The following is a 17,765-nucleotide window of genomic DNA, read 5'->3' on the forward strand; positions in this document are numbered from 1 at the left end:
ACTTCTATTTTTCTGTAGTTAGTAATCTTGTTTCATGTTTTAATCTGAGCCAGTGTGCTTTGGGGTAAAGTGTCTGGGGAAATCTGCAGCCAGAACCTGGGACGGGAGGAGAAGGGGACAGATGGACAAACGTGCACAGAATGTTTCTGACCCTTCCCCCAGCCACCAGGTCAGTCTGTGCAGAGTCAGGTGAGAATGGTGATGTCACCAGTCCTTGATATGTCTTTCATGGTGTAACCGTGGTGGCTTTGTGGGACACAACTGAGGGTGCCAAATTCAGGACGAACTGCTGAGAAATAGGGCAGATGCCCCAAGGCCGGTGGCTAATCCTCCCTAGGATATTCCAAACCAGCAACAAAAGCAACTTCTGCTTCACCCCACTGGCTACAAGAAGTCATCAAAGCAGTTTCCTCAGGCCTTCCAGTTTCTATATCCCCACCAGAAACACTGGGTTCAGAGATGAGTGGGTCTTTACAGCCAGTCTCATCCAACACACTGTTTTAGGGGGGAATATAACACATATTTATTAACTACGCAAAGGTAGGCTTGAAGTGATTATAAGTAGTGAGCGTACAGCTCAACGCAGATTACTCAAGAACTAAACCAAAAGAACCCTCTGCTTTGGCCCCAGCGGCAGATCTGGCCCAGAGCTGAGGGCAGGTGCTTCCCCTCTCCCGGGGCTGTGAGAACTGAAGCTCCAGAGTCACTTTCCTGCCCAGCCCCAGCCCTTGGAGGGAGGGGCAGACTGGGTAATAAACTGATACCGATCAGGCTTTTGACCAGGGCAAGACGGTGCAGCGCTGGGGACCTAGGCTGTGGAGCTGGGGAGAAACTTCATAGTACCTGCAGCTGGGTGTGTCCCTGCCTGTGTAAAGGTTTGTGTGAGTGCAGGGCCGGGAGCGATCTGCATCTTCTCACAGCAGCACATTGTGAGAGGGAGCCCAGGCTGGTGAGACAGAGGGCTCGGCGGTACCCCACCTCCAGGTTGCACCCTGGGGGGCCCCCTCGCAATAACAAATAAACTAGTGCTTCTCTCCCCAAAATAGTTCTCTAAGCACAAAGAACACCATGGAGACCAGGCCTTTAAACGTTAGGAAACATCAGAGTTAAGGTGACGTGTACAAACTTTGCGGAGTGCTGTTGTGCGTGTGTGTTATGATACAGACTCACAAGTGTGGCCTTGGGGTCAATTCCCTGCCCCCCACAGCATCAATTTCCTCCAGACTACCAAGGGAAGTGGTGCTTTCTCCATCCCTTGATGAGGTGCCTTTCCAGAGTCTGCTTTGGTCCAAAACTCGCTACTGCGCCATACAGGAGGCCTGTGGTGTGCAGAGGGGTCAGATGAGATGATCTAACCATCTCTTCTGGCCTTAAAGTCTCCAAATCTCTGCAAAACTGAGTGTGCCACATTGAGCAGCCTCTGATGTGTCCATGTGTCGCCTGCTCAATCCCCAGCACTAACATTGAGTGCGTGGGGGTGACACAGGGGGAGCAGCTCAAACACGCAAAGGGGCTGGCCAGGGGCAGGACATTAGCCCTGCAGAGCAGGGGTGGGTGTGGCAGTGACATCACAAGGGCCTTTTGCAGCACCTCTGCTGATTGGTTAAAGGAGGTCGGGAGGCGGTGATCTCACAGAGAGACCATGACAATGGCCAGGTAGGACAGGCTGCAGGGCTGGGGCGATCTCAGAGACCCCCGTGGCTTTGCTGCAGGGAGTCTCCTTCTGGAGGTCTCTCCTCGAGGACTGAGAGAGAATTCTGGGTCATGTATGTGAGCGCGAGGAGCCTCTTTTCAGTGTTCCCCTTTCCCACTGCTAATTTAGCGAGAAGACAGACGTCCCTGTAGAGCAGGTAAGAGCCCCAGAGAGGTTTGGTACCTAGGCAGCCTGATCCACCTGGTGCTGGCCAAATTCAAGGCACGGAAAACTCTAGGTTAAGGTGGGAGAATTTTCCCCCCACCTAGGCCTTTGTCCCTTAGAGTCATGGGGACATTGGGGTTTGTCTTTTTTGGTTTCCCTTTTTCCTACTTCCCTCCTTCCACTGGCGAGGAGGGGGCTGCTCTCTAGCCCTCGTGGAGGGAGGCCCTCCCAAAGAGATGGGACAGGAAGACTGCTCTGAGAGCGATCCTCACTGGTGACCTGAGCCATCCCTGGGCCGTCTGGGGAACCCTCAGCCTCCCACCAGAGTCTCAATGCTGATTGGCTGAGCAGGGGATCTAGTGACAGGGAGGAGACTCAGGACTTTGTTGTTCTCTTTTAAGGCCCAGCAAATAAGCCAGAACCAATCATCTGCCTGGTGAATTGTTCTCCTTCCTTCTCACCATGGATTGCCTCTGAGCCGGTCCTGGTTCTCTCTGACGTGCTAGTGCTTCTACAACACTTGCTGAATAATCACTGTGAATGGTGGTTGGTCTGTAGCTCGTTCGAGGTCACTTTGTTCTGATCATTCAGTGTGTGAAACTCCAGACTGATGGTTAGTTTGAAAGTCAGGACACCCGGGTCCTGTTCCCAACTCTGCCCTGACAGGCTGTGTGATGTAAGACAAGGCCCTTCGCCTTTCTCAGCCTTCGGTTCTCCCTCTGTCGGTTAGGGATAACAAGCCTCTCATACCTGCCTCCTGGTAGGGGGAGGCTGGGGAACTGCGGGGACCTGTTTGAGAGGGTCACCAGTAGCAGTGTAGCACAGGAGGTGTCCTATCGGGTTGAGTCATTACAGGTGAGTCGCATCATACGTGCATTTAACTTACGCGAATTCAACTATACGCGCTCAGCAAAAAAAAAGAAAAACAACAAGATAGCTGTAAATAGTGCAGGCGATTCCACCCACCATTCCACCCAATGAGCATATGCCCCGGAGTGAGCGTGAGATGGGAGACGTGAATCTGCTGTTCCCTCAGTCGGTCTCAGTTCCCGCATGACTCTCATAGTGTAAGCATCTCGCCGCGCTGAGTGTGATTCTAGTGTTTAAAGATACGTATTTTTTGTACAACATGGCCCCTAAACGCAAGCCAACTACTTCATCTGGTGCTCAACTGAAGAAACAGCGATCTGTTCCAACGCTGGAGGAAAAACTTGCTGTGTTGGATTTACTGAGAGACAGTATGTCAGTCTCCAATGTGGCGCGTAAATATGGCCTCAACTAATCTAGCATCCGTGCCATCAAGATTCGAGAGAGAGAAATTTGTCAAGCCGTGGAATCAAGTGCTCCAATAACTGCTAAGGTGACGAGCCAGGTGCGTGATAAGACTTCAGTGAAGACTGAAAAGGCATTAAACTTATGGCTGGAAGACATGAACCATAAATGTGTGCCTATCGATGGCAACACGTTGCTAGAAAAGGCTCTTAGCTTCTATGCGCTGTTCAAACCTCCCGCCAAAGAGGGACAGCCTTCTGATGAGAAAGAATTCAAAGCCAGCCAAGGTTGGCTTAACAGTTTTAGGAACCGCTTCAACCTCAAAAACGTGCAGACTACTGGTGAAGCTGCATCTGCCAATGAAGAGGCAGCAAAAGCCTACCCCGAACAATTAAAGAAAATCATAGAAGAAAAGAGCTATCATCCGGAACAAGTTTTTAATGCTGACGAGACTAGGCTCTTCTGGAAAAAAATGCCCAACCACACTTACATTTTGAAATCAGAAAGACAAGCCCCTGGTTTCAAAGCAGCTAAAGACTATGTGACTGTGTTGTTTTGTGGCAATGCGGCTGAGCATTTAATAAAGCCGGGCTTGCTCTACTGGGCTGCAAATCCCCATGCCCTAAAAGGCAAGAACAAAAATCTCCTGCCTGTGTTCTGGCAATCAAATGCTTGGGTGACGGCAGTATTATTTCTGGATTGGTTCCACAAGTGTTTCATTCCGGAGGTCAAGCGGTACCTCAAAGAGAAAGGACTTGACTTTAAAGTGTTGCTGATCGTAGACAATGCTCTTGGCCACCCTGCGGCACTCCAGTTTGCACATAACGACATTGAAGTCGTCTTTCTCCCCCCCAATACCACCTCCATCCTCCAACCTCTCGACCCAAGGCGTGCTTCGCTGTTTCAAGGCCACGTACACGAGGCTTACGTTCTCACGGATACGTAGCGCTATGGAAGCCGATCCCAATCTTAATGTGATGGAGTGTTGGAAGTCCTTCAACATTGCCGATTGCATCACTTATATTAAACAGGCAATGGATGCAATCAAGCCTGAAACAGTCAATGCATGTTGGCAAAACCTATGGAAAGAATGTGTGAATGATTTTAAGGGTTTCCCGACCATTGACAAAGAAGTGAAACGCATTGTTCAGGAGGCCAGGCAAGTGGGTGGTGATGGCTTCGTCGACATCCTTGAGGAAGAAATTGAAGAATTAATTGAGAGCCATAGAGAAACATTGACTAACGAAGAGTTAGAGGAACTGATAAAATCGTCTACGGAAGACGAAGATGATGACGATGAACAGGAAGAGCCAGCAAGTTGGAATCTTCATAAATTTGCTGAAGTGTTCCAAGCAGCGAAACACTTGAATGATTTAATTTCTGAGTATGATCCCTCTATGGAACGAAGCCTCAAAATCACACATAGTATTACGGACGATTTGAGACCATATCAAGAAATGTTTGAGCAGCTCAAGAGACAACAGCGACAGTTGACAGTCACCATGTTTTTCAAGGAAAAACAACCAGCAGCAGATGAGCCTATGCAATCAACTTCTCAAGCTGAACCAGAGCCAACCACTTCGTCTACGACTCGCTTTCCATCACCCAAGCTCTCTGTCACCTCCGTCTCCTATCAAGCCCTGACGACCCCCTGTAATTACCCCCTGTAATTAAAAATACAGTACTGTAAAATTATATTTTGCATATGTACTCTTTATTATATACTGTACATTACTGTATACATTATACATTTATACATATTACTGTATACACAAAACCATGTACAGTATACTGTACTTTATGGATGATTTAAGGGATTTTCAAGGGTAATTTGACTATACGCGATTTTCGCCTTACACGCTGACTTTAGAACCTAACCCCCACGTAAGATGCGACTCCACTGTACAGATTATGATGTAGTGGAGCAGAACCCCGTTTTCCCAACCTTGCCTTATGCAGCTTCCTATAAAAAGAACAGGAGTACTTGTGGCACCTTAGAGACTAACACATTTATTTGAGCATAAGCTTTCATGGGCTACAGCCTACTTCATCGGATGCATAGAATGGAACACACAGAAAGAAGATATTTATACATACAGAGAACATGAAAAGGTGGAAGTAGCCATACCAACTGTAAGAGGCCAATCAATTGAGATGAGCTATCACCAGCAGGAGAAAAAAAACTTTTGAAGTGATAATCGAGATGACCCATAGAAGGTGTGAGGGTAACTTAACATGGGGAAATAGATTCAATTAGTGTAATGACCCAACCATTCCCAGTCTCTGTTTAAACCTAAGTTAATTGTATCTAATTTGCATATTAATTCAAGTTCAGCAGTCTCTCTTTGAAGTCTGTTTTTGAAGTTTTTTTGTTGCAAAATTGCCACCTTCAAGTCTGTCACTGAGTGGTTAGAGAGGTTGAACTGTTCTCCCACTGGTTTTTGAATGTTATGATTCCTGATGTCAGATTTGTGTCCATTTATTCTTTTGCGTAGAGACTGTCTGGTTTGGCCAATGTATATGGTGGGGGCATTGCTGGCACATGATGGCATATATCACGTTGGTAGATGTGCAGGTGAACGAGCCCCTGATGGCGTGGCTGATGTGATTAGGTCCTATGATGGTGTCACTTGAATAGATATGTGGACAGAGTTGGCATCGGGCTTTGTTGCAAGGATAGGTTCCTGGGTTAGTGTTTATGTTGTATGGTGTGCGGTTGCTGGTGAGTATTTGCTTCAGGTTGGGGGGCTGTCTGTAAGCGAGGTCTGGGTGTCTCCCAAGATCTGTGAGAGTGAGGGATCATTTTTCAGGATAGGTTGTAGATCTTTGATGATGCGCTGGAGAGGTTTTAGTTGGGGGCTGAAGGTGACGGCTAGTGGTGTTCTGTTATTTTCTTTGTTGGGCCTGTCCTGTAGTAGGTGACTTCTGGGTACTCTTCTGGCTCTGCCAATCTGTTTTTTCACTTCAGCAGGTGGGTATTGTAGTTTTAAGAATGCTTGATAGAGATCTTGTAGGTGTTTGTCTCTGTCTGAGGGATCGGAGCAAATGCGGTTGTATCTTAGAGCTTGGCTGTAGACAATGGATCGTGTGGTGTGTCCTGGATGGAAGCTGGAGGCATATAGGTAAGTATAGCGGTCAGTAGGTTTCCGATATAGGGTGGTGTTTATGTGACCATCACTTATTAGCACAGTAGTGTCTAGGAAATGGACCGCTTGTGTGGATTGGTCTAGGCTGAGGTTGATGGTGGGATGGAAATTGTTAAAATCATGGTGGAATTCCTCGAGGGCTTCTTTACCATGGGTCCAGATGATGAAGATGTCATCAATGTAGCGCAAGTAGAGTAGGGGCGTTAGGGGACGAGAGCTAAGGAAGCGTTGTTCTAAGTCAGCCATAAAAATGTTGGCATACTGTGGGGCCATGCGGGTACCCATAGCAGTGCCGCTGACTTGAAGGTATATATTGTCGCAAATGTGAAATAGTTGTGGGTGAGGACAAAGTCACAAAGTTCAGCCACCAGGTTTGCCGTGATATTATCGGGGATACTATTCCTGATGGCTTGTAGTCCATCTTTGTGTGGAATGTTGGTGTAGAGGGCTTCTACGTCCACAGTGGCCAGGATGGTGTTTTCTGGAAGATCACCGATGGATTGCAGCTTTCTATGTTAACCGAACCACCAGTGCACACAGGTCCAGAAGCCGGCAATTTCTCCTGTGGCCACTAGATGGTGCTGCACCCTCGCACTTTCCCGTTCTCCCGGTTATCGGAATGTTTGATTATCTGATTTGGTCCCGTCCCAGGTAGAATCACAGAATCATAGAATATTGGGGTTGGAAGGGACCTCAGGAGGTATCTAGTCCAACCCCTTGCTCAAAGCAGGACCAATCCCCAACTAAATCATCCCAGCCAGGGCTTTGTCTAGACGGGCCTTAAAAACCTCTAAGGATGGAGATTCCACCACCTCCCTAGGGAACCCATTCCAGTGCTTCACCACCCTCCTAGTGAAAAAGTTTTTTTCTAATGTCCAACCTAAACCTCCCACACTGCAACTTGAGACCATTACTCCTTGTTCTGTGATCTGCTACCACTGAGAACAGTCTAGATCCATCCTCTTTGAAACCTCCTTTCAGGGAGTTGAAAGCAACTATCAAATCTCCCCTCATTCTCCTCTTCTGCTGACTATTATTCTATGATCCCATCCAAACACTCAGGGGGAAGGAAGGACAAGGAGGGAGCTACTGCCAGGTGTCACTCAGAATGGGTAGGCCGTCATGAGCGACATCTGCGCTGAGGCTACGAACCCTCTGGGGACAATCCTGAACGTGGCGAACCCACAAGGTCTTTGTCGAGTATCCCAGCAGTTCCCTTCAGACTCTCATAGATTCATAGATTCTAGGACTGGAAGGGACCTCGAGAGGTCATCAAGTCCAGTCCCCTGCCCGCATGGCAGGACCAAATACTGTCTAGACCATCCCTGATAGACATTTATCTAACCTACTCTTAAATATCTCCAGAGATGGAGATTCCACAACCTCCATAGGCAATTTATTCCAGTGTTTAACCACCCTGACAGTTAGGAACTTTTTCCTAATGTCCAACCTAAACCTCCCTTGCTGCAGTTTAAGTCCATTGCTTCTTGTTCTATCCTTAGAGGCTAAGATGAACAAGTTTTCTCCCTCCTCCTTATGACACCCTTTTAGATACCTGAAAACTGCTATCATGTCCCCTCTGTCAGTCTTCTCTTTTCCAAACTAAACAAACCCAATTCTTTCAGCCTTCCTTCATAGATCATGTTCTCAAGACCTTTAATCATTCTTGTTGCTCTTCTCTGGACCCTCTCCAATTTCTCCACATCTTTCTTGAAATGCGGTGCCCAGAACTGGACACAATACTTCAGTTGAGGTCTAATCAGCGCAGAGTAGAGCGGAAGAATGGCTTCTCGTGTCTTGCTCACAACACACCTGTTAATGCATCCCAGAATCATGTTTGCTTTTTTTGCAACAGCATCACACTGTTGACTCATATTTAGCTTGTGTTCCACTATAATCCCTAGATCCCTTTCTGCCGTACTCCTTCCTAGACAGTCTCTTCCCATTCTGTATGTGTGAAACTGATTGTTCCTTCCTAAGTGGAGCACTTTGCATTTGTCTTTATTAAACTACATCCTGTTTTCCCTCAGACCATTTCTCCAATTTCTCCAAATCATTTTGAATTATGACCATATCCTCCAAAGCAGTTGGAATCCCTCCCAGTTTGGTATCATCTGCAAACTTAATAAGCGTACTTTCTATGCCAATATCTAAGTCGTTGATGAAGATATTGAACAGAGCCGGTCCCAAAACAGACCCCTGCAGAACCCCACTTGTTATACCTTTCCAGCAGGATTGGGAATCATTAATAACTACTCTCTGAATACAGTCATCCAGCCAGTTATGCACCCACCTTATGCCCCATCTAAGTTGTATTTGCCAAGTTTATCGATAAGAATATCATGCAAGACCGTATCAAATGCCTTATTAAAGTCTAGGTATACCACATCCACCACTTCTCCCTTATCCACAAGACTCGTTATCCTATCAAAGGAAGCTATCAGATTGGTTTGACATGATTTGTTCTTTACAAATCCATGCTGGCTATTCCCTATTACCTTACCACCTTCCAAGTGTTTGCAGATGATTTCCTTAATTACTTGCTCCATTATCTTTCCTGGCACAGAAGTTAAACTAACTGGTCTGTAGTTTCCTGGGTTGTTTTTATTTCCCTTTTTATAGATGGGCACTATATTTGCCCTTTTCCAGTCTTCTGGAATCTGTCCTGTCTCCCATGATTTTCCAAAGATACCTCCTCTATAGCTCCTTGAGTATTCTAGGATCCATTTCATCAGGCCCTGGTGACTTGCAGGCATCTAACTTTTCTAAGTGATTTTTAACGTGGTCTTTTTTTATTTTATCTTCTAAACCTACCCCCTTCCCATTAGCATTCACTATGTTAGGCATTCCTTCAGACTTCTCAGTGAAGACCGAAACAAAGAAGTCATTAAGCATCTCTGCCATTTCCAAGTTTCCTGTTACTGTTTCTCCCTCCTCACTGAGCAGTTGGACCTACCCTGTCCTTGGTCTTTCTCTTGCTTCTAATGTATTGATAAAAAGTCTTCTTGTTTTCCTTTATTCCTGTAGCTAGTTTGAGCTCATTTTGTGCCTTTGCCTTTCTAATCTTGCCCCTGCATTCCTGTGTTGTTTGCCTATATTCATCCTTTGTAATCTGTCCTAGTTTCCATTTTTTAAAAGATTCCTTTTTATTTTTTAGATCATGCAAGATCTTGTGGTTAAGCCAAGGAGCTTTTTGCCACATTTCCTATCTTTCCTACCCAGCGGAATAGCTTGCTTTTGGGCCCTTAATAGTGTCCCTTTGAAAAACTGCCAACTCTCCTCAGTTGCTTTTCCCCTCAGTCTTGATTCCCATGGGACCTTACCTATCAGCTCTCTGAGCTTACCAAAATCCGCCTTCCTGAAATCCATTGTCTCTATTTTGCTGTACTCCCTTCTACCCTTCCTTAGAATTGTGAACTCTATGATTTCATGATCACTTTCACGCAAACTGCCTTCTATTTTCAAATTCTCAACGAGTTCTGCCCTATTTGTTAAAATCAAATCTAGAACAGCTTCCCCCCTAGTAGCTTTTTCAACCTTTTGAAATAAAAAGTTGTCTGCAATGCAGTCCAAGAACTTATTGGATAGTCTGTGCCCCGCTGTGTTATTTTCCCAACATATATCTGGATAGTTGAAGTCCCCCATTACCACCAAATCTTGGGTTTTGGATGATTTTCTTAGTTGTTTAAAAAAGCCTCATCCACCTCTTCCACCTGGTTAGGTGGCCTGTAGTAGACTCCTAGCATGACATCACCCTTGTTTTTTTACCCCTTTTAGCCTAACCCAGAGACTCTCAACACTTCCAACTCCTATGTCCATCTCCATCTCAGTCCAAGTGTGTACATTTTTAATATATAAGGCAACACCTCCTCCCTTTTCCCCCTGTCTATCCTTCCTGAGCAAGCTGTATCCATCCACACCAACATTCCAATCATGTGTATTATCCCACCAAGTTTCAGTGATGCCAACAATGTCATCGTTGTATTTATTTATTAGCACGTCCAGTTCTTCCTGCTTATTACCCATACTTCTCGCATTTGTATATAGGCATCTAAGATACTGATTTGATCTTGCCTCCCAGTTTTGCCCTGACCCTCCTTTCTCTCTGCCATTATAGCCCACACTCCCTCCTATTTCCGACCCATCTCCCAAATCTCCATGTTCCCCACTTACCTGTGGACTTTGCTCACCTGTCCCCGTCGAACCTAGTTTAAAGCCCTCCTCACTAGGTTAGCCAGTCTGTGTTCAAATAGGGTCTTTCCCCTCCTCGAAAGGTGAATGCCATCTCTGCCTAGCAGTCCTTCCTGTAATAGCATCCCGTGGTCGAGGAAGCCAAAGCCCTCCTGGTGACACTATCTTCGCATCCAGGCATTCACCTCCACGATGCACCTGTCTCTGCCCGGGCCCCTATCTGTGACAGGAAGAATCTAAGAGAATACCACCTGCGCTCCAAACTCCTTCACCCGTACTCCCAGAGCGCTGTAGTCACTCTTGATCCGCTCAGTGTCACACCTCGCAGTATCATTTGTGCCCACATGGATGAGTAGCATGGGGTAGTAGTCAGAGGGCTGGATAATCCTTGACAATGCCTCCGTAACGTCTCGGATACAGGCCCCCGGCAGGCAGCATACCTCTCGAGATGAAATGTCTGGGCGACAGATGGGCGCCTCCGTCCCCCTCAGCAGAGAGTCTCCGACCACCACTACCGTACGTTTCCTATTCGCAGTGATGGCAGCAGACTTCCCAGCCTTAGGGGTATGAGGCTTCTCCTCCTCTGCTGTAGGGGGTGATTCCTTCTCTCCTGTATCAAGAAGAGCATAACGGTTACCTATTACCACGGAGGGAGGGTTCGGCGTAGGGGTGGTGCACTGCCTGCTGCCAGAAGTAACAGGTTTTGAATTGATTTCATGATTCCTCACCTATGCAGGCACCTTTCAGGATCTCTCGTTCCTCTGAATCGTGGAGATCTGGGACCCTCGGCTCTTTGTCTTGTTCCAGGGGAGAGATCACAGCAAGTGTGAAAACTGGAAACTCTGTACGGGGAAAGGAAATCAGGTGGGTTCATGGGAGATTTCTGACCAGAACATTATTGTTTTAGCCCCAGCCCATTTTAAAGTAGCAATAGGCTGAGGCTAGTGCCACAGATGCTCAGATGTGTAGGACATTCCGCTTGAGGAGGGATTTAACTAACCCCCTCTCTGCTGGGAAAACATACAGCCCGACAATCATCCCCAAATGGGGCCCTAAAACACACAGAATGTAACTCCAGGGAAACCACCTGCTTCTTTCTGAGACAGGGAGATCAAGAGAAAAACACAGCGTCCCAGGGAAGCTGGGAACAGTGAGCATGGGCTGGCGGGGGTCAGAGGATGAAGCAATAGGAGGGAGCATGGTACCCAGGTGTATTAGGTGTTAGGAAAGCCCATGTTGTGGCATTAGGGAATCTAGTGAGTCAGGTGTAATGGGAGGGTCCATGAAAATCCCCAGGGGGTGGAGAAGGCTGGGGAATGAGATGCTGTAATTCAGGAGCAACTGACTCTAGTTCCTCTGGTTGAGGAAGAGGAGAATTGCAGAATCCCACTCCAGGAGAGGGACAGGCACTAGGCCTGATAGCCAGCGGGGCAGGGGGCTCAAAGAGACCAGGAAGGGGACAGAGGTTGAGCTAGCCCTGTCGCTCACTAATACACCCACTCCTCTTTCTCCCACTGCTCTCAGCCCTCTCCTTGTCCTGGGGCCCCAGAAACACTCGCTCCTATTGGCTCCTCCTTTCCCATGTCTTGCAGCCCTGCTTGCTACCAGGTGTCCCAAATGTCATGATCCCCAACCATCTTCCACCCCACAATTCCAAGCGTTCCGTGCTCCCGCCTCCCAGGAGCCCCTGACTAACAGTGTCCCCCGCCCCCGATTGCTAGCACCCCCATTTCCTGGAGCACCCCCCTCCCTTTACTTCCACCACCACCAGAACAGCTTAGCAACCCCCCCCACCCCCACGCGCAATTCACACCAGAGACCGGGAAGCATAAACAGTGAAACAAGCTGTTAAAAATGAAGCTTTACTACGAACTCATCTTCTTGCTATGACGTTCTGGGGTGTTACCAGGGGTGGCTCCAGGCACCAGTGCACCAAGCGCGTGCCTGGGGCGGCAAGCCGCGGGGGCCAGCCTGCCGGTTGCCGTGAGGGCGGCAGTCAGGCTGCCTTCGGCGGCATGCCTACGGGAGGTCCGACGGTGCCGCGGTTTTGGCGGCAATTCGGCGGTGGGTACGCCGAAGGCGCGGCACCGGCAGACCTCCTGCAGGCATGCCGCCGAATCTGTGTGACCAGCGGACCGCCCGCAGGTGTGCCGCCGAAAGCCGCCTGGCTGCTGTGCTTGTGGCGGCTAAAAACATAGAGCCACCCCTGGGTGTTACAAACAAGACCCTGATATCGCCTTCTCTGTCAGGACACTGCTCCGCCCAAGCCCAGCTGTGTAGCGAGCCACCTGTAAACAGGGAACTGTATGGGGTAGGAGCTGGAAAGTAGCCCCTTTACAAACGTAGCCCATTCTAGCTAAATGGAGTCTGCTGGTGACAAAATCATTTGTCTGAAATATGGCCAAGGGGTTGGGTGTTCCTTGTGAGTCCCTAGTGGCTTATGTGTTTGCATTTAGTCATACATGCCTGTATTCGACGCCATGGGGAGGCTGTGAGGCATGCAGATGTGAACACTGATTCCCACATGAATACTGCCCTAATCCCAGGTGCTGAAAACTCTTCCCCTATCAGGAACTGAAAATCGAGATTCACATTTCCGGGAAGGGTATAATTTCCAGGGTGTCCCCAGCAGCGGATCGGCCCATTTTCCTTATGGATGTGCTGCTAAGTCACCACACATTTGAATACTTGTGTGGCATACACAGCTGGCTTGCCACCAAAGGCCATAAAGCCTCTCTTTGCCATTCCGGAAGAACAAGAATTGTTGTGTCCTACAAAATGTGGAACGCTTGAAATGACAGAGAAGGCCTAGGGAGTAGGTCAAGGCTCCTACATGGGCTCCCTTCCCCCAGAGCTCAAAATATTCTGTCATTTTGAGCAAAATTGTGATTTTTCAAGTTACCATGCTCGGTGCCCCCTTTCCACTGCAATTACCCAGTTGTGTCCATGGAGCCCCTGGGACCGGAAGCGTCGCTCTCACACTAGACAGAAGTTCAGTTTTACAAAAGATCCTATTTCTCTTTGAGTTTCCACAAGTCCTTTTCTCTGAGCTCATGCACCGAGCTGTATTGTTTTCTTAAATCGCGGAGACAATAATGTTCTGTTTTATGTCTGCTTGCAGGCAGCTCCGCTCGTATTGCCTGTTGTACCTCAGCAGCCCGTGAACACACCAGCAGGCCACGAGGACGCGTTTCCATGATGATTGTCTGGTTGTCATTTTGGAGAAGCCCAACAACCACGTGCAATAAAGAGAGAAGGCTCCACGGCAAATGGAGAGGAACAGGCAGGCTGGGATATGGTTGGTTGGACTCAGACCTGCAAACTGCCGTGTGGACACTGGAGCCCAGGTATTCAGCGTGGCTCAAAAATGCTTAGCCTAAGGTCACCAATGAGTGTAGATGCTCAAGTGTGGGCTTTGAAACCCAGGGCTGGCAGCCTCGAGGCCCACTAAACCTGGGATTCCCTTGCAGGATACCCATACCCTAAGGCTGTTTTAAAAAAGGAGCATGTCCAGCAATCTCTTCTCAAGCGAATTGGGTAGCTCAAGAGGACACGCTGTGGCCACTGCACCAGAGATGCCCCATGTATCTGTGTGAGCCCTCCCACCGAGAGCTTTCTGACAATGTGGGTCTTATGCTTTTTTTTTTTTTGCGTTCAGCAAATTTCTCCTTGGGAGTTTGCCAGACCTGTCCCTATAAATTATGGTGCCCTACACAGCCAGAGCACCTGCTCCCCCCTCCCGAGGGGAGGTCTGGCCCCTCCCAGGGGGGATCTGGCCCCTCCGTGGGGGGGGGGGGGAGGGCATCACGCTCAAGGGCTGCAGGGCCGCGGAGGCAGGAGCTGTGGGGGGCCGCTTTGGGGGGCCCCACATGGGGCCCAGGGGATTAGCAGGGGGCCTGGCACCGGCAGCAGGAAGCAGAGCGAACCAACCCCAGCCATGTCGCTTGGGTGAGGGCTTTGGGGAAAGGACGCCCCCCGCACTCACTGGCAGCGGGAAGCGGAGCAACGCGGCTGGGAGCTGGTGGAGTGGAGCAGGCTGGGACCAGGTTGCTCCACTTCCTGCCACTTCCAGTGAGTGCGGGGTCGGGCCTGACCCCTGCTGCCGGCGCAGGCCCCCTGCTAATCCTCCGGGCTGTGTCCATCGCTGGGGGAAGAGGCTTGTGGGGAAGGGGTGGAATGGGGGCGGGCCAGGGGCGGAGCAGGGGCAAAGGGAGTTGTCCCAGGCCCCACAGCTCCCTAGGGACGGTCCAGCCCCTCTCAGTGGGCGCAGCCAGGGGATGGGGCTGGCCACCAGAGCTGGTGCTGCGCGTATGCAGCATGCAGCTGCCTAGGGCACCATGAAATTTGGGGAAATTTGGTGCCCCAAATTTCGTGGTACCCTACGCAGCTGCGTATTCTGCGTCTGCGTATGAGCACTGTCAGCAGTCTGGCGACGTATATGCTAGTGGTCTCCAGGGTTTGCAGAGCAGTAAGTGAAGGCAATGCCTCAGAAGGAATCCTCAGAGGGAGGGCAAAGGCATGGTAAGATTTGGCAAGTCTGTGATGGTTTGTGTGGCGTAAGCTCTGAGTGCCAGCCAGGTGTCAAACGTCTGTTTGCTATGCAGGATCTAACCCCACTTTTGACCTTAGCCAAGAGAAGTTGTTCGACTTTGTGCTGCACGGCTCAGGTGCCCTGTTCCCAGAGTGTTCTGTAGTGAGGAGGGCAGGGCTCTAGTGTGTGTGTCACTGGTGTATTGGGGTTTTGTTGAATCAGAGCAGAGTCAAGTTGCATTATGGGAGAGACATGAACCTTCACTCTGCATTTCCCCTCCTAAGCACCGAGGGGACAGGAATCCTTACCCAGCGAGGTCATATTCTCATAGTTCTCCTGCATGACGTCTCTGTAGAGGGCTCTCTGAGCGGGGTCCAGCAGAGCCCACTCTGCCCTGGTGAAATACACAGCCACCTCCTCGAAGGTCACCGGGCCCTGAAAGAGCAAGAGCCCCCCACTCAGAACCTGCTGCCCCAGCCACAGCCCCACTACTCATGGGGGAGAGGAGCCAATCAGATGGAGACACAGTCAGTGGAGTCGAACCCACAACCAGCTCAGTGCATCCTGGAGGCATTGGGGGAGAGGAGATAAGAGAGAGCCCCTCGTCCTTCCCAGCAGACAGAGAGGGCAGGGTCCACCCTTTCATCACACACCTACATGCCAGAGGCTGAACTGGAGATAAAGCCCCCCCTCCCCCCTCCCCGGAAGCCCAACACCCTCCTCATTGCCAGCAGCTGGATGTCAGGGGATAGGGCATCTTCCCTCAGCCTCACTGGTGGGAGCCCCCTTCATATGTCATAAGAACCTCTGGTTAGTGGGCTCACCCTCCAGCACTCGGAGTCTGCGAAGTTTCCCCAGCCCAGGCTGGTTTGTTCCCTGTTCCACCAACCCCAGGGGTCTATTCCTAGAATCTAGGCCCCAGATTTAACAAGTCCCAGCAGGTTCATCGCACCTCATCCCACTCCATTTCCCCTCCCGGTGCTCTGCCTGCACCCTCCCATCCTCAGAGCAAACTCCCTAGTCACCCCCACTTCTTGTGTATTCACTGTCTGCAGGAACCCGCCAGCATTTCCTCAGTATCCCTACCCGAGCGAGCTCTGCTACCGCCATTTCCCTTTCCGGGGCAGGCTGGGAGAATCCGCAGTGACACGTGGGTGTTGTTCTGCAGCCTGTCAGGGGGCTGGGGGGGGGGGTTTCAGAACAGACTTTAGATCATTTCACATCACAATTCTCACTGGCTCTTTCTCTGCAGAGAGGTTCTAGACTCTCACGCTGGCATTTAAAAGTGAAACGGAAGCAATATGTTAACATGGCTGTCTTGGAAATTTGTGTTGGCTCAAGAATGATTTCTGATATCTTTGAGTTCCCCAAGCACCTGCAATGCACAGTCCATGCATAGAGGGGCCTTATAAACCACTGAATGCCTGGCCCGGAAAGAAGACGAGAAAAGAAGTGGCTGTTGGAATTGTGGTTTCCTCCCAGCAGAGGGCCTTGTAGGGCAGAAGTGTGGAGAAGAGTTTTCCTGAAGTGATGTGAAAGTCTCATAAGTGAACAGAAAGAGATGGAAAGGGAGCGCCTGGCCCAGGAAAGTGAGATGATGCATCTGGTACAGATGCAAACAGCTGTGCAGGAGAACAAGTATCAGGGGGTAGCCGTGTTAGTCTGTATCCACAAAAACAACAAGGAGTCCGGTGGCACCTTAAAGACTAACAGATTTATTTGGGCATAAGCATCTGAAGAAGTGAGTTTTTTTACCCACAAAAGCTTATGCCCATATAAATCTGTTAGTCTTTAAGGTGCCACCAGACTCCTTGTTGTTATTCTGTTGCCAAAGTCATGACTAGCCGCCCCATCGAGCCATGTCCTGCACCCAGACGAGAACACAGGAGAGTGCAATCTCCATTGACTCCACCCCCTCCCAAGTAGCAGGGCTTTGCCCCCGCTATTCCACCCCCAGGAAAAGCAAAGCGTGAGCTGATGGTCCCTCTATGACCAGCTCCTAGCACCCAACTTTCATGAGTGTCGGAACCCAGCAGCACACACACAGGTGCATTGAGCACTTGGGCTATGCTCAGCCTCCGCTCCATTGCTCCTACCTTTGCACCATGTTACTGGGTAACTTGTTTTAATCAATTGGAGTTACTTCATTTTTTTAAATGTCCAACTCTACTAAAAAAACCAGTCTGGAATATTCCCACCAACATGTAACATTCCCAGGAGCAATTCCTAATAAAATCAAAACTGCAACATATTTCAGTCATTTCTTTGCTTTCAGCACATTCATTTCCCGCCCTTCCACCTTGCTAGGATCACTGCACCTTCATGCCCCTATTTCCTTTACTATTTGGGGCATTACACAGTGGCATCTTCTCTGCCAATTCCACACATTCCAGAAAATCTCTCCCTGTCCGCCACCCACCCATCAGTGCGGATCTCCCCAAAGCACCTGGCACAGAGCTGTCAATCTGCAGCTACTCAGCATATAGTCCAATGGCTGCGCTCTCCTCTCTGTTGACAAGAAACCTGACCAAGTGCCTTCGCCCTTTGCTACAGACCAAGTCTGTGGATTTATTGGGCAGTTTGATTGGAGCCTGATGGGCTGTCCGGCCAGAGTCAGTAGAGCCTGCAGAAAGAACACACACATGCAGCCTAACATCTGACCACACCTCCCACCGCACCACGGACAAGCTACCCTGATTTGAACTCTGGGGGAGGGGGAGTCTGATTACGAATGAAGTTGCACAGCATCAGCAGTACCCAGTGCATT

The 17,765-nt window shown here is 49.4% G+C and overlaps 1 protein-coding gene across 1 annotated transcript in view; it reads right to left on the reverse strand.

The window, feature by feature from the left end:
- Positions 1-3,818: 3,818 nt before the first annotated feature.
- Positions 3,819-17,765, reverse strand: part of LOC135885375 (zinc finger protein 436-like) — a 38,543-nt gene continuing 24,596 nt past the window's right edge. Inside the window, 5 exon segments of the mRNA XM_065413044.1 lie at positions 3,819-4,078; positions 4,251-4,320; positions 10,908-11,077; positions 11,196-11,309; positions 12,491-12,653. Coding sequence (XP_065269116.1) covers positions 3,819-4,078; positions 4,251-4,320; positions 10,908-11,077; positions 11,196-11,309; positions 12,491-12,653 — 777 coding nt within the window.

The sequence above is a fragment of the Emys orbicularis genome, chromosome 11, assembly GCF_028017835.1.
Source record: "Emys orbicularis isolate rEmyOrb1 chromosome 11, rEmyOrb1.hap1, whole genome shotgun sequence".
Classification (NCBI taxonomy): domain Eukaryota; kingdom Metazoa; phylum Chordata; order Testudines; family Emydidae; genus Emys; species Emys orbicularis.